Source organism: Eucyclogobius newberryi, unplaced genomic scaffold, assembly GCF_026437365.1.
Source record: "Eucyclogobius newberryi isolate DKJ021-1_F unplaced genomic scaffold, fEucNew1.0.hap1 SCAF_18, whole genome shotgun sequence".
In the NCBI taxonomy this organism is placed as follows: domain Eukaryota; kingdom Metazoa; phylum Chordata; class Actinopteri; order Gobiiformes; family Gobiidae; genus Eucyclogobius; species Eucyclogobius newberryi.
Genome location: NW_027315812.1, coordinates 12,581,858 through 12,597,298, shown reverse-complemented (window position 1 = coordinate 12,597,298; position 15,441 = coordinate 12,581,858). Strand labels below are relative to the sequence as shown.

Below are 15,441 nucleotides of genomic sequence, written 5' to 3'. Positions count from 1 at the left end.
AAACCAGGCCCAAACCAGGACAAAACTCAAGCTTAAACCAGGCCCAAACTAGGACAAAACTCAAGCTCAAACCAGGCCCAAACCAGGACAAAACTCAAGCTCAAACCAGGATAAAACCAGGACAAAACTCAAGCTCAAACCAGGCCCAAACTAGGACAAAACTCAAGCTCAAACCAGGCCCAAACCAGGACAAAACTCAAGCTCAAACCAGGATAAAACCAGGACAAAACTCAAGCTCAAACCAGGCCCAAACTAGGACAAAACTCAAGCTCAAACCAGGCCCAAACCAGGACAAAACTCAAGCTCAAACCAGGCCCAAACTAGGACAAAACTCAAGCTCAAACCAGGCCCAAACCAGGACAAAACTCAAGCTCAAACCAGGATAAAACCAGGACAAAACTCAAACTCAAACCAGGACAAAATTCAAGCTCAAACTAGGACCAAACCAGGACAAAACGCAAGCTTAAATCAGGACCAAACAAGGACCAAACTAGGTCCAAACTCAAGCTCAAACCAGGACAAAACTCAAGCTCAAACCAGGCCCAAACCAGGACAAAACTCAAGCTCAAACCAGGCCCAAACTAGGACAAAATTCAAGCTTAAACCAGATCCAAACCAGGACCATTCCAGGACCAAACCAGTATAAATGTGAACACAGCCTTATATATCTGTCTCTACTCAAAAAACTACTTTCTTATCAAAATGCATGGCATGTAAAAAAGAAAAGAAAAAAAGAAACCAAGTGCATGATTAAATCAGTTAAAATGTCTATTGACCATTATCAAAAGTATTCATGAACATGGGAATCATAACAAGATTTATGAGATCACATGGACAAAGTGCTCAAGTATTTACTGAGTTCAAGTCACATTTTGTCACTACTAAAATGTATAATGTTCTGAACAGCCATCATAATTGCTCCTTGTTGTCAATATAATAAGAGAAACTGTTGCTATGGGGAAAGTATGCAGAGAAACTAACCGCAAAGGAGAAAAGAAGCGTTCAAATTTGGCTTCTGAACAAACGACTTCTCAGGTGCAAACAGAGTCCTCATACAGCCTTCATCTGACCTTTACCTCAAGCTCACAGACGATGACTGTCCCCACACTGAGGCCATTGTCCAGCATTATTTACACAAACACAACCCCAACCCCAGGATAACTCCAGTGTTTGAACTTCATTTTGCTCAAAGCGTTAGGTATTTGAGAGATTTGTCAAAGATTTGTGACCCTTTGGGCATCAATGACATCAATGGCACTGGGCAACAGAGGTTAATTAACAAAAACCTCAACAGTATATTTCCAATGTGTACGGATTGAATAGTTTACATTCATTCAAATTGTTGGTTTCACTTTCTATAAATGTATGCATGTTTACACTTTAATAGCGACTTCTATCTCTCTAATTCTTTGTTGCCCTCCACAGTTTTTATACTTTAATTTATGAAGCCAGGTGAATACAACCCATACTCAATAAATTAATGAACCCCTTTAGTTTAAAAATGGAAATGAAAAGTTATTGTGCCTATTCCTACAAAACAAACATATTTTTTTTTGTAACTAGGGCTGAACAATTCTGGAAAAAACATTGAATTGCAATTTTTCCGACAAACACTAGGATTGTGATTAGATTTGCCAGGGGTGTTGGACTGTGGCCATAAAGAGTACTTGTTTACCCTGGGCCCAATGCAGGAAAGGGGCCCTCCAATAGTTCGCAATGTGCAGTTACTATAGGGAACAAGTAGTGTGGGCCCACAACCATGGTTTGTACCCAGAGAACCCTTGCATTCTGTTCAAAATGTTGACTGCTAAACTACTAAACTAGTACAAGAATTCCATGTGTTTCAGAAGTTAACAGAGGTCTAACCTGCAGGGTGGGCAAATTTAATATAACAAGTTTGTCTATTTCCCCTTATTCCTGTTAGATATCACAGTTTGTTAAACTTTCAGCCTGGGCAAGGGTATAATGTGATTTTTGTCACGTGAAACAAGATTAGAATGTTCAATTAAGCTTATCACTGACATTACTGTGCCTCCTTTAAATCCCGACTGAGAAGTTATAATACACTGCAAATACCAACAAACTACTTGAACTGCACATAACCACGTCTTCCATTTTTCATCACTACATTAATCTCACAGAAAACACAAACCACAAATTGTCACATCCAAGAGTGAACAACCGAACAAAAGAATCGTATCTCTGCATTAAATCCAGTGGGTGCAAAGGCTTGTAGTGTGAACATGGCCTAAGTGTCTGTAATTACAAAGGAGGTAGCAGCTGAAAAAAGGATCAGGGTGGGCGGGGAATATACCAAAAGCCGATGTGCAGTTTTAGGAACAACTAGAACAAACAAACAACAAACAATGCCAAATTCAACAGCTTGGATGTGGCAACAATCCCAATGACATGGTAAATCTGCAAATACTTATACTGCACTGCACAACAAAATTTAAGCTATTAAAACATGGTTTGGCAGACACTAAGGATAAAATCTACAGTTTCACAGTAACTTAGAAATCGAAAGATAAAAAAGACCAACATTTTCATATGTAAAATGGTCTAAGAACTTGGAACAGCATGTGCACATTTTAAAAGGAAGATACAAAACATCTGGCAACAACAGTCTGGGAACCACACTATTCACTCATAAGATTAAAGCATGATTTTTTTTTTCTCTGAACATAACTTCAATACAGACACGTTTGTATGAACTCAAATATGAAGAAGTCTTACTTGGAAGCCTTCATCTTGATTCTTGGAGCCAAAGAAAGTTTTCCCGTCGGCGCTGATCGTGCCCTGGTCGCTTCTGGGCAGAGGTTTGGAGATCTTGGTTTTACAGTCCACGATGATGGTCACAGTCTTCTTGTCGACGCTGATAGCCACGCGATGCCACCTGATGGGAACACAACAGTGAAAGTGAGGCTCTGTCATTTTCATGTCTTTAGAAGGAGATAAAGTCATGGAATGGAACAGACGCAAGTTGGAAGAGGGATCGGTTTCGGAAAGAGAACATCACAGACACAATTCATATTTTGGAGAAAGAAGTCAGATTTCTTTAGCTGTGAATAATCAATAACATAACGTGCATGTGGAAAGAAGGATGTTGTCAGGTAAAAGACTATAAAACCAGATAGTTTTAATAGATGCCATAAAAGCAGCTGAGGAGGTGTTGTTTGTGTGAGAAAAGCGGGCATGGAACATTGAGAGAGTTGGCAGGTGGTTATTGACAGTTTTTTTAACTTGTGATGTTCATTCAGAAAAAAATATACAAGATTTACGGACGGATGTTGTACATGGGGTAAAGAAGACACAAAGGATTGGTTAGATTGTGACAGTAAAAATGAGTATTAGAGTATCCTGATGACGACAGTTGGATGATATTATGTAATTCCAACAGAAATGTATTTAAACATTATAATTGAGGCTTAATTATCAGACAAATGTGAAATGTGTTTAAAATTAATAACAAAAGCTATTTAAATCTTAATCTTGTTGGTTTATGGCCAAGGTTTTGCACCAAATAATATTGACCTGAGATTCAAGGTTGGGATTACAAAGGGAATAAAAGTTAAGATGATCACATGAAAAGCTTTGAATGGCTTGGAGAAACAGGACTTTTATAGATATTTACAAATAAAGCGTTATTATAACCAAGAAAGTGATTTGTGACAGTTGTCTGGAGGGAATTTTGCTGGAAAAATGTGTCAGGTTTTCTCATAACACGGTGTCAAAGTGCTCATTATTCACAAGGAACTGCAAACTGTTGGAGAAACTGTGGCAGCCACTGTGTTTGGGACTGTCCTGTCGCTCAAAAACATTGGACTGAAATTAACAATGCGCTGCAGACTGTTTTCGACACTGCCATCCCTCTCAATTTTAAAACTATGTACTTGGACCTCAAAACTCCTGCCATGGACACAGTAAATGGAAACCGATCGAACCTTCATTTGACAGCAAGAAAAAAGGCACAAACCTCACTAATGATCAAGGACTGGACTTTGGACTTTTATTTGAATTGACATGTGAATTTGTTTCTTTTGATGTTTAGCATGTTTGGTTCTTTTCATTTAAGCTTCGCTCTCTGGTGACATTCCGTATTGTTCTGTGTTTGTTTAATATCCTTGAAAAAAAGAAGAAGCTCTTTTTGTGGCATTTTTATCTAAACGATATACTTAATATTCAAAAGTTGTACATCCTCAAAACAACATTCACAATATTATCTAAATTTCCAAATCATTCTCAACTCTAAGCCAAAAATAAGTATTGTAGCAGAGCATCTTTAAAACTAGTTCTGCTTTTACTTCGCAAATTCATTCATTGAAACGATGTTGGACGCAGGCACAATAAACACTATATTCTACCATTATAATCAAACCCAAACAAAACCATGTCTACATTGAGAAACATTCTTACAGCATCAGTAATTGTCCGGGCTAACCAGGGTCACACGTGAGCCTGACACGTCCCAGGCCTTCAGACCACTGGCCGGTGCATTTAAGAGCTATCGCATACCAGGCAGCAGTGGACCACATTCTTGCCCCCACACTTTGGCCCTGTTTAACACTGGATTACACTCATTAAACTCCAAACTTAATCCTCCTTCTGGGTTACTCGGCATGACAGACGTGGTGAACATTGTAGAAAGTGAGTGTCAGGATCCGGGAAGCCTCGTCTTACCAAAGGAGGAGGTTTACAGTCATAACATTGTTCCGTGGATGCAAGATGAGACTTGGAAACGCTTCTATTTGATACAGTGATCTAAGGAGCGCTTTTATTGTACATGCAGATTAATAAATACTTTAATGTCTTTATGGATGTAACAGACGTTCTGCAGAAGGGCAGCACGGTTTGGGCAATGGGAAATAAACGTGCCGGTTTTCAGGGCTTAGCGACAAAGCAGGAAGGATTACCTGTCACCTTATATGGCAGAGAAGCAAAGTTGACCATAAGTTCGTAAAACTTCCTAAGGCGTTACGACTACTGCGTCACTGCTACTGTCAAAACCCAAAGCAATGTCGAGAATTCAAGTCGAAACCTGTTACATTTCCAGCTCCGTGCATACACAATGAACAAAGTCATTAGCAATTAACTCTTGTTTGAATGTATCCAGGCCAAGGAGGGTAAACACGGAGTACACTAGAGTACACAGAACACGTTTGATAGAAGGAGGAGCCATTTGAAATATCAATTCAATACAATTAAAAGGGCATTACTAAGTTTATTGTACTCAAATAACTTTACAAACACTGGAAGTCATCAAAAGCTTACTATAACATGACGCAAGAAGGATATTATTACCAGAGTTTGACACTTTAAAGCTCAGAAACAAACCTATAGTAGATAAATAGATAGTAGATAGTGAATATAGATAGTATATTTATGAAGTCTGATCATATTTACTATTCAAAGCACTGTATATAGACTGACAGAGCATGTTCTTTCCTAGAGCGCTGGCGTAATAAAGAAGCTAATGCTAAAGCTACAAAGAACGTCTGTGTTGTTTCAGTATTTGTGAGGTAATACGCAGAAAGGTAGTTTAAGGACTGGCCCGACGCTCTCGCTTCCTCTCTGCACCCTCCTCCCAAAAATAATAACAGAGCAGTGAGTTCATGGAGGAGGTCAGGTTGCCCATTACAGTCCCCGCTGGGCCACAATAATCCAGTGTCTTCCTGTGTCTCCGTGTCTCTGACCAGTCTAAGAGCGCCTGACCCCCAGAGGGACAGATAATCCGGTGATGGGCACCCACAGAGCAACAATGGTGAAGTCTGCCTTCTCTCTCAAAGCTCCGACAAGGAGACAGTGGAAGTGCTGGAGGGGGGGGCACTGTACACTATGTGGGGCACGACACTGGTCCTGGGACGTTTAGCTGACAGGTAACATTAAAGCTGCAGTACCCAAGTTTGAAACCGCAAAAGGAGGGATTAGGTATATAATGAAGACATATTATGTTTTTTTTCTGCCATATTATAAGTAGATCACCATTTTGATGCCATATTGATCTAATAGAACTGGGACCACCTGTTAAAGCTGCAGAACTGAGAGGTCTCTGCTTCTCATAGTGATGATTTACTGTAGCAAGCAGCAGATTTTTGTTAACATTTTTGAAGACTTGCTGCTGGACATTTTTACCTCTATGTGTATGACTTGCCGTACAACTAAGTACAGAGCAGTGGGCGGAGAAAGGGGGTAAGTGAAAAGGTATTTTTTCTGTGCACTTAAGCCTCAACTCCAGGACAATACAGGATTACTAAAACATGGTTTAATCAATCAAAATACAACTTTGCGGAAGCTAATTATGAAGGAACACTGTTATAACATGGTTGAATGCTCTTTTTTTTGCATAGTTTGTGTATTTTACATAACATGTCCACTTTAAATCTGGTCTGGTCATAGGCTTCACTATATCCCAGTTTACATTCACCCTGCATAACCAGTTAATATAACGTAACAGTCTCTAGACTCTATCTCCCTGTTTAATTGCAATGCAGTGTAGCAAATTCAAGTGATAAACATTGGAAGGAACAGACATTTATGCAAGCTCACCACAAAATGACTAATCCAGCCAACAACAAACAAGGATTTCTATTGAGAAGCTTCTATCTATAATTTAATCTGAACATGCATGGCCATTCTAAGCTTTTACAACACGTGTTTATAAAGGACTATGAGGGCACCAGCTGTTCAATTGTTCAGCGATAACCTTCATCACATCTGCTCTTGTTTTGATATTGCCTCAATAAAAGTGAGCGGGTTGTGTCTAACTACGTGTTGAGCGGTTTACATACTTTCCATCAGCCAAGTTGAGTGTATTGAAGAGTGGGTAGTCCTCAGGTGCAGGTTTGCCATTCTGGTCTTCATACACAAAAACCGGAGATCTCCCGAGCTCCACTCCCAACTGTTGGACTCCTTGTGTGTTATAGACGGACAGCAGGAAGGACTGGAGGCTGGACTTTGGGCGGACTGTGGTCAGGATGGAGAAGTCTTCTGGGAATACACCACCTAGAGAAAGATCAAGTGTTAGGGGGAGAACCTTTTGTGTAGTTATAAGGGTTTCCAAATGTCTCTATGAAATGCTGACATCCTCCCAAAGTATGATAATAAAATACTGTCTCCATTCAATAAACAAGGTTTCCAAGGGCCAAGATAGAGAGCTTTGGTTTGACAAATTATCATGCCTAATTCAAACCTTTATTTTGTTAAACCTTTATAATGCTTGTTTAAACTGTCAGAAAAAAATGTCAATTACGTGTAAATTGTCCCTGCATTTTGGACTGACTGTCGCTTTTTGATGACCAGAGGTGGGACCAAGTTCTATTTTTCCAAGTCTCAAGTGATGCTGCGTTCATGTGGTTCTTGATGCTCGTGTTTCTGAGATGAGAAGTCAGGCTTCCGGGCGTTCATGTGCTTTTTATCTCAGAAAGTCACCAATAAAATAGCACTGAGCCCGCTTTTTAACAACCTTTAAAAGAGCTAACCAGTAAATGCTGTTGATGTTGACATTTGTTTTGGAAAAAAGTCTATTTAGCTCACATTATATTGGTAAGTAAACACTAGTGACTGCTCTTTCTTGTGCAAATCTGTTCCGCTTGTGATATGGATGAATGACAGCAAACTCCTAAATGTAGTCATGTTTAGAACTCAAATGATTAACATTAAATGACAAATAAGATTTTGGCGGTGACTTCAGGCGTGGAAGTTGGGCAGCAACCTTTGACCCGGGTTATTGAGTAGTTTTTCCAACTAGTGCGAGTGTTTATGTGCATTTTTAAACTCGGAATAACCTTTCCTGAGTTCCTGAGGCCCACATGAACGCAGTAAAAGTCTCACGTCCAAGTTAAGTCCCAAGTCAATGGCCCACAAGTCCAAGTCAAGTCCAGAGACATTGGCCATCAAGTTCAAGTCAAATCCCAAGTCTTGGTCCATTTGATCAAGTCTCAAGTTATCAAAATCTTGACTAAAATCTGACCGAGTCCAAGTCTACACCTGTGCTAAGGAGATAGACAGAGGGATTCCATTTCAGAACTACATCCTGTTCATCCTCATTTATTTTTCCTCACAAACGGCCACTTGACTGATGCAAAACTGTGATAAATGTTTACCAGAGACACTATCAAACCAAAGTAATAATTAGAAAAAACATGAAAACCTGTCATATGCACTTTAAGCCAGCAATTCATTTAAATAACAGTGTAGATATAATTTAGTTTGGTATATTCAAATGCACCATAACTTACCAACATACATGTATCTTAATCATATCTTTTGAGGTGGACTTACCAGGGAATAGCTGCGTGGTGGGGGCCTTGAACTGGACCTGGTTTGTGACCCTGTAAGCTGTGTCTGGCTTCGATGCTCGTCGGTGTGTGCAAAATCCTGATGTTTTCGTCACTCCTTCAGGGGAACTTTGAAATTCTAATACTTTTAGGACGTCCACAGGCTCTGCTGTTGAAAAATAAATGACAAAACATGAGAGAAGTCACAGTACTGTTGAACTTGGTAAACACATTTTTATTTCAAAATGTGCTGAAGCCTTTGAGGTAAGATTAAACTATAAATATAATGTAGTATCAGTATCAGAGGATATTTGTATTATCTCATGATCTAAATATGCAGCAATAATAAATGGACAATATTAATAAAAAGCCATTTACACAATGTGATTCTCATTTCGTACTCTGTGTCCAATTCCAAAACAGGTCTGACATGTACAGTACTATAACAAGGCTTTACTGTACACCTCAAAAACTGGGCAGGCTCAATGCATGGCACTAACACACACTACAATACATTTGAATATGCCCCATTGCCCCTGCTGAGAAACGGTCCAACCACAGCCTAATATTTGAAAGCACATGTCTCAGACCTGGATCGTTTTACCTGGATAAAGGGTCCCCAGGGTACAAATGCACTCTTAATGAGGCCGTGTGTCAACCAACACGATGTAAAGTGATGGCATTGTTAAAAAAAACTGAAAAACTGCGGATTATAGACATAGTATCATCAACTTTCATGTGCAGGCACCAGCTAAAACGACATGTGTTTTTTTTTCATATTCCATAACAAGCCTGTATATAACATACACAGAGCATTTCAGTCTTTTAGCAGCCCAGATTAATTTAAAATAAGAATTTGTTTGCTTGATTCCTTGTTCTGTAAAAAACACTGGCATTTATTAAAAAAAAAAAAAAGGTTGAATGTAGTACCGTAGTCATTAACACGTCTTCCTAGGATGTACAGTTCCAGACACAGAAGTTGTATTTGACACATGTCTAGTCTGTTTTATGGATAAATAACCACATTAAGGGGATAAAATATGACAGGAAGCTTCTTGTTTCTTGTTCGAATCTGTTGTTTTAGTTTGGCACAGTGAGGTCTGTGAGGTTTCTTTGCTTAACAAATTCAGTGTCTGAAATGTAGTGCTTTTACATTCCTTCAAGCAACCGACATGAAAATACAAAAACGTGTCCAGTTCTGTCAAGATCCGAATCTACATGAATGTATATTTTCATTATGAACAGGACTGCGCAAGAATAACATAGCCTCAGTCCCAGTGAAAACTACCAATTACCATTGTTCTTATTCTAGTTCTAGTTTTAGTATAACCCTGCAACAATATCATCATCTTTTGGCCTGTTGTTAGCAGTACAAAGTCTCCACACAATAACACAAGGCAACTGATCCCATATTGTTAAAAGGGCGACAAAGATCAGCAAACGTTACTCTCTAAGAATCTTATCACTTAGCACTTCAGCCCTTGTTGTCCTTCGAGAGATGGACTGTACTTTCTTTGGATCCTGAACTGAGACCTCATTGTGGGCTCCTGCAGCGCTGCACCCGGGGCTCATCTGTTCCAGATGTGGCATTTTGGCCGGGCAGCGACCCTCACACCAAGGTGCAGAGAAAATGTCAACATTGGCCAATCCATTAAGGTCAGCTAAATGAGTGCGTGGAGGATTTTAAGAGCACACATGTGATGAGCTGGTGCCATTCTGCCCCACAAGCTAAACAAACATGGCAACACGCTGGAGTTATGGGGCCACAGACAGAAGATGCAAGTAAATGGAGAAAAATCCAGCCAATCAGAGCCATCGCCTCCAGGTCTTGTCTTTACATCATTATTCAAATGAAGCCAACAAGGGAAACGGGAGGGGCTTATATCATTACCACAAGTTGACATTTTGGCTGTCATGTTCACAGGTTTTACAGATGTTACATGTGATTCACCACATTGCTTTTAGGACAATGGCCAAAGAACCTGTCTCACACTGATTTGTGCCAGCTCGCTACAGCCCTTGAAGAAGCGTTCTGTGTCAGCTTGTACATCCTGCTGGAAAAAGTGAAATTGGCTGGTAAACGGAGGAGGACCTTTTCACCTGCAGCTCCTTGAGACTCTAATAATATCTTGAGCCGGAGTGTCTCACCCCCACCCCTCGCTCGCCCTCTCTTTCCTCCAGCTACCACTGCGCTACCAGCTAAAACAAGACGGCTTTATGCTACTGTCATACCAGCGAAACCTTACAGGGACCTGCCCACTTTTCAAAGCATTTTTCACTTCACGTTATCTCTCCTTCACTTTTCAACTACAGGTATCCTATGGCGCAAAAATATCCAATTATCCAGTATCCAGGGTAAAAATGAATATATGGCAACAAATTGGAGGTTATACACATTGAATTTTTAAAAAGTTCTTGAAGTTGATCAGCCAATGTTCTTAGCAGGAGTATATTTGCAGTAGATTGATAGGGCCCTGAAAATACTAGCTTTGTGTGCTGGAATGCACATCTGAGCTCGCGCCCTAGGGGTTGAGAAAACGTGTCTGTACACTGCTGGATGGAGAGGCACCCTGCAGAAAAACTCTGACTGCCGTAAAGACTGCTCACATTCACAGAGGACAGAGGGGACCAGAATCAGGGCCTCAAGTGGAATACTTTACAAAGAGGCAGGGCAATGATTTAGGACTCCCATCTTCTGTGTCTGATCTCGTTTAATGGAGCAAGGTGGAGACATGTGCAAAATGCTCCGAGCAGTAAATTAAACCTCAAATTAGAAATAAAACTTCTGTCTAACAAAAGTGTCCGATACCTCAGAGGTCGACCCAAGGTGCGAGGCCTGAACTTTGTGACTTGTGGCTATTATGGCTGCAGGCTACTGGCCCAGTCCACAGGCCGGCTCTTTGAAGGCTCTTAAATCATAGGGAAGCGCTACAAGGACCATCATCAAATAACTGCTCAGTACTTAGGACGGGAAGCATTCCCACCGGCCTCACAGTCCACACAACACTGCCTTGTCCCGGGCCCAGCAAACATGTAAGTGCAAAGTGGAAGGGGGAAGAGCCGGGTCCCTCATGAGGTGGGGGCAGCTCATTTGGGCAGTGGGCTTCGTGTGGACCGGGTCAGTGTGGAGATAGGGTGAGCAGAGGGCTACACACACACACACACACACACACACACACAGACTGATCTCAAAAAGGGCTTTCATCATCATCTACTGTAAATGTGATCATTACTGGAGTAGTTCTTATTGTGAACTGACCATAACGTTCTGAACTGAATTGACACATTGTAAGACTATGAACCTAAACACCATGTAACCACACTCCAGCTTGAGCCGCACATGTTTTAACTCAAAGGGAGTTTTGGATCATGTCTGTTTAGTGCCTCACTCCAGCCAAGTTACTGTCACTACAGCCGGTTGCACGACGCTAGTGCCCAGTAGGTCATCCTCTCTCTGCCCAGTCCACTTCCATCTGAAGACCACACTTCAAAACAAAACTATTTTATTGTCCCCTCAAGTCAGTCCTACAGCGTGGTTTGCCCTTGATGCAGGAGCGCGCACCAGGAGAAGCTTAGGATGAACTGAATTAGGATGTGCTTCATCTTTCATGCGTAAAATTGCCTCTGGTCTCTTGTCTCGTAATGAATTTTGTGTTTTGGACTATTAAACATCTTCACGTCTTTTTTTGTGACTTGCGAGCGATTAAACAAAAGTTGCGCGTAATTGACGTCAGTATTTAGCACGTGCGTCTCTCGGTTTGAAAACGAGACTCCGTTGATTGTAAAGGAAAAAAAAGCGCCGCATTTAATTCCAGGAACATGATAATGTCCATCATCTGTCCCAGAGTCCCGGTGGCAGTGGTCTCCCGCTCCGTGCCGGACACACATCTTCTTACCTGCTTTGGCATTGGACGCGTGCAGAACCAGGGTTAAAGTGATGAATGCAGTTACAGTGGAATCCATAATCCACCTTCTCGTTTTCCACCTTGTGGAGCACCTCTGCATCTCCATGGCCAGAGCCCACAAGTGAACAAACTCTCAGGCGACTTTCAGATGATTCAAACAGACGGCTCCTTCCACAATCCCAAATGATGGTGTAAACTGTCCTACAAAAAAGCCATAGGTGAGCGTTTAGCCTCTTCTCTCAGCCACAACGAGGCCCCCGATCCTCCTTCCCAGTGCCCAGCCTCCACAGTGAAGGAAGTCGGGCTTTAACCGGAGCGCGCACAGTGCAGACTGTACTCTCGGTGCGTCCGTGGACGGGAGGGCTGGGCGAGCTCCACAAACCAGCGCCACGATTACAAGCAACTGACACGGCACCCAGCCCCCGATTAGCAAATCACGGGGCAGGAAATTCTCCTGCGGGTCCACCCAGTGCTTTGTCATGCGCCCCCCAAAGTCTGTGGCCGGTGCATCTGGGGAAATAAACCCTGGCAACAGATGAATGAGTCAAGACTGCAAAGAGTTTTAGGATTTACTGACAACAAGCCCAGCTTCTCTCAACCAAATGTAAAGTAAAGCTGGCACAGCAAAAACGTTTATGCAAATATATAAGCAGTTAATGTGATCCACTTATATAGATGTTTTACTTCTGAACAGTCTCATGTCTTGAGAAATAAAGCATGATGATAAAGACACGGGTGAAGGAATAACAGAATTGTGACAAATATTAATTATCAATACTTGTCTAATAAATACAGTGTGATGCATGAGTCAAAAATATGAAATATGAAAAGACATTTTTGCACACAATTTGAACCAGCTCTATTCCTCCTCAGACAGGCCAGCCCAGTGTCAGACCACCCCAGTGCCTGAGTGCAGGAGCTCTTCTACTAATGACCCTCAGACAGAGGTTGGAGCCCAGACAGTCCACCTTTTGTATCTTTTGGCTCAAAACATGGATTCTCCTCTGACCCTGTCAGTCAGCCATCTTTTCACTCTCATCCTGCCACACTATCAGATGTTCTGAGATCACACACACACACACACACACACACACACACTTGAGGAATCATGTAAAGTGAAACAATTGGTGGACATTGAGACAGATGAAAGCCTCAGGGACACTGGATGAGCTGCCTAGATTTCCTCCTGGACAAACATTAAACATACACAGAATAAAGGGGATAAAACAGCAGCACCATCACATTTAAAAGGACAATATTTTATCCAAGCTTGTTTGATACTTGATGAAATTATGTACTTATGTCGATTGAGCTAAAATACTACTGAGGGTGTTGCTTCAGGAGGGGCATCTGTTGTAAAAAAAAAACACTGCACACACGAAAATAATAAAAAGCTTTTGGCATACATTGAAAGTAGTTTAGCAATGAAACTTTTGTTCACAAATACAAGTAACACAGTAGGCTATACCCTTAACAGGAGCCGAGACAGATTCCGAGAGTCACTGTACAAGTCATTTGAACATTTATAGGTGAAGTAAAATAAACCTTGAACTTAATATGGTCTGACTTTTAAATGATACAGTATCAAAACACAGGTACTTTTCACAGGAACATTTTAGGCAGCGAGCGGGCACTGTCTGCCTCTGTTTACACACTGCTTAGGCCGAGTATAAAGAGCTCTTTCTCTGCCCTGCTCCAGTCCGCTGTCCAATCTGAGCTCCAAACTGTCCCTCCAATGCACTCACACTATTTTTGGCCACCACAGAATTTAAAGCAAGAAAAATCGTGGAACGTGTGGTGCTTTAACACAATGGCACAGTTTAGAGAGTCAAACAGTGGGTAACCAGGGACAACAGTAGCATTACGTTATAACTAGACGTGGGTTTGATTCTCTCGCTGGCCAAAAACCATCTCACAATTGTGTATAGTGACTTCACACTTACACACACACATGAGAAGGTCGTGGGTGTAACTCCTGGGCATTTCTGTGCGTGTTGTAGGTTTCCCAGTTCCCCGATCAACCCAAAACATCTATTCTTTAGGTAAGGTCCTGAACAAACTGAGCTCAAGGTCTGGAGAGGAGCCCCGGGCACTAGCTTTCTGCTCCTGCATTTGTCTCTCCGATATGCCATATTTTGTAGCCTATTTAGATTTGAGTCAAGACCATTTTGTTTATCCATGTTTTATACCTACCCCATCAGGACATTTGTATCCCTGTTTTGTATTTGTTTGCACTGACCATGGCTTCCTCTTTGAGTGCCTTCACTTTGGGTTGTTATTCTTAAATTTAACACACTTTTAGACTAGATGTTAATTTGGGTTAGTCCTGTTCTAGTCCTTGTAGTTCTGGTCTTGCCCAAGTTTATGTGAAAGTATGTGAAAGTGTGATCGCATCCTTTGTCCTTCCCTCCTCCAGATGCATACAGCAGATGATAACTGGCTTTGTTGAGGATATTCTTAGTTAATCAGTCTACCTAAACCCTTTCCAGTTGTAAGTTGTTCTAAGGTCCATAGTGTCTACTTTTGATTTCAGTAACTCACAACTCTTATTGGTTCATGGATTGCATACCAATCCCATGATGATAAATTACAGATGTATTATAAGTACAAGCAATAATGTGAAAATATAAATGCCAAATCTCCTATTGAAGGAGTTTTACAAATCTATTTTTCCTTGTGAGGACTTGGTCTGGGCCACATGTGTGGCTAATATGAAGCAGGCTGATTCTTCAGCAGAAGAAAATGGGGAGCATTAATATGTCTGAAAGGAGGATGTCCCTCTGTTTGTAGCTTTAGGGCATCTACAATGAGTGCTTAGGTTCAAAGAAAGTATATTCTAGGGATGATCCAAGTCAGAGATGCATATTGTGTAACAGTTAGTGCCTTGAAGCCAGAGTTTCACCATGAAATTCAAGTCAATTTATTTTTCTAACGCCCAAAATCACAACAGCAGTTGCCTCGGAGGGCGACAGTGAAAATAAGATTAAACAATGTTCATAGGGACTTGGCAATGTCCCAGCATCCCGTGTCCTCAGACAAATGTCCCAAGCTCCCCTGTCCTCAGCCGGAAAAACTACAAAACCTGAAGGAGGAGGGATCCGACTCCCTCAGACAGACAGGCGGACGCGAGATAGACAGTGGAGCTGGAGCCACTCAGGAGGAGAAGCAATTCTTCAGAAGCAGAACCAGTTCTTCAGAAGGAGAACCAGTTCTTCAGAAGGAGAACCAGTTCTTCCAGGCAGATGAAGAACCGTTTATAT

General features: G+C 41.4%; 1 protein-coding gene across 1 annotated transcript in view; it reads right to left on the bottom strand.

Moving 5' to 3' along the window:
• col11a1a (collagen, type XI, alpha 1a) overlaps positions 1-12,585 on the bottom strand; it is a 39,860-nt gene extending 27,275 nt beyond the window's left edge. Inside the window, exons 1-4 of the mRNA XM_072451331.1 lie at positions 12,173-12,585; positions 8,281-8,445; positions 6,789-7,002; positions 2,737-2,896 (exon numbers count right to left, since the gene is read on the bottom strand). Of these exons, the coding sequence (XP_072307432.1) occupies positions 2,737-2,896; positions 6,789-7,002; positions 8,281-8,445; positions 12,173-12,287 (654 nt within the window). The 5' untranslated portion in view covers positions 12,288-12,585. The remainder of the gene's footprint in view (positions 1-2,736; positions 2,897-6,788; positions 7,003-8,280; positions 8,446-12,172) is intronic.
• Positions 12,586-15,441: the final 2,856 nt, after the last annotated feature.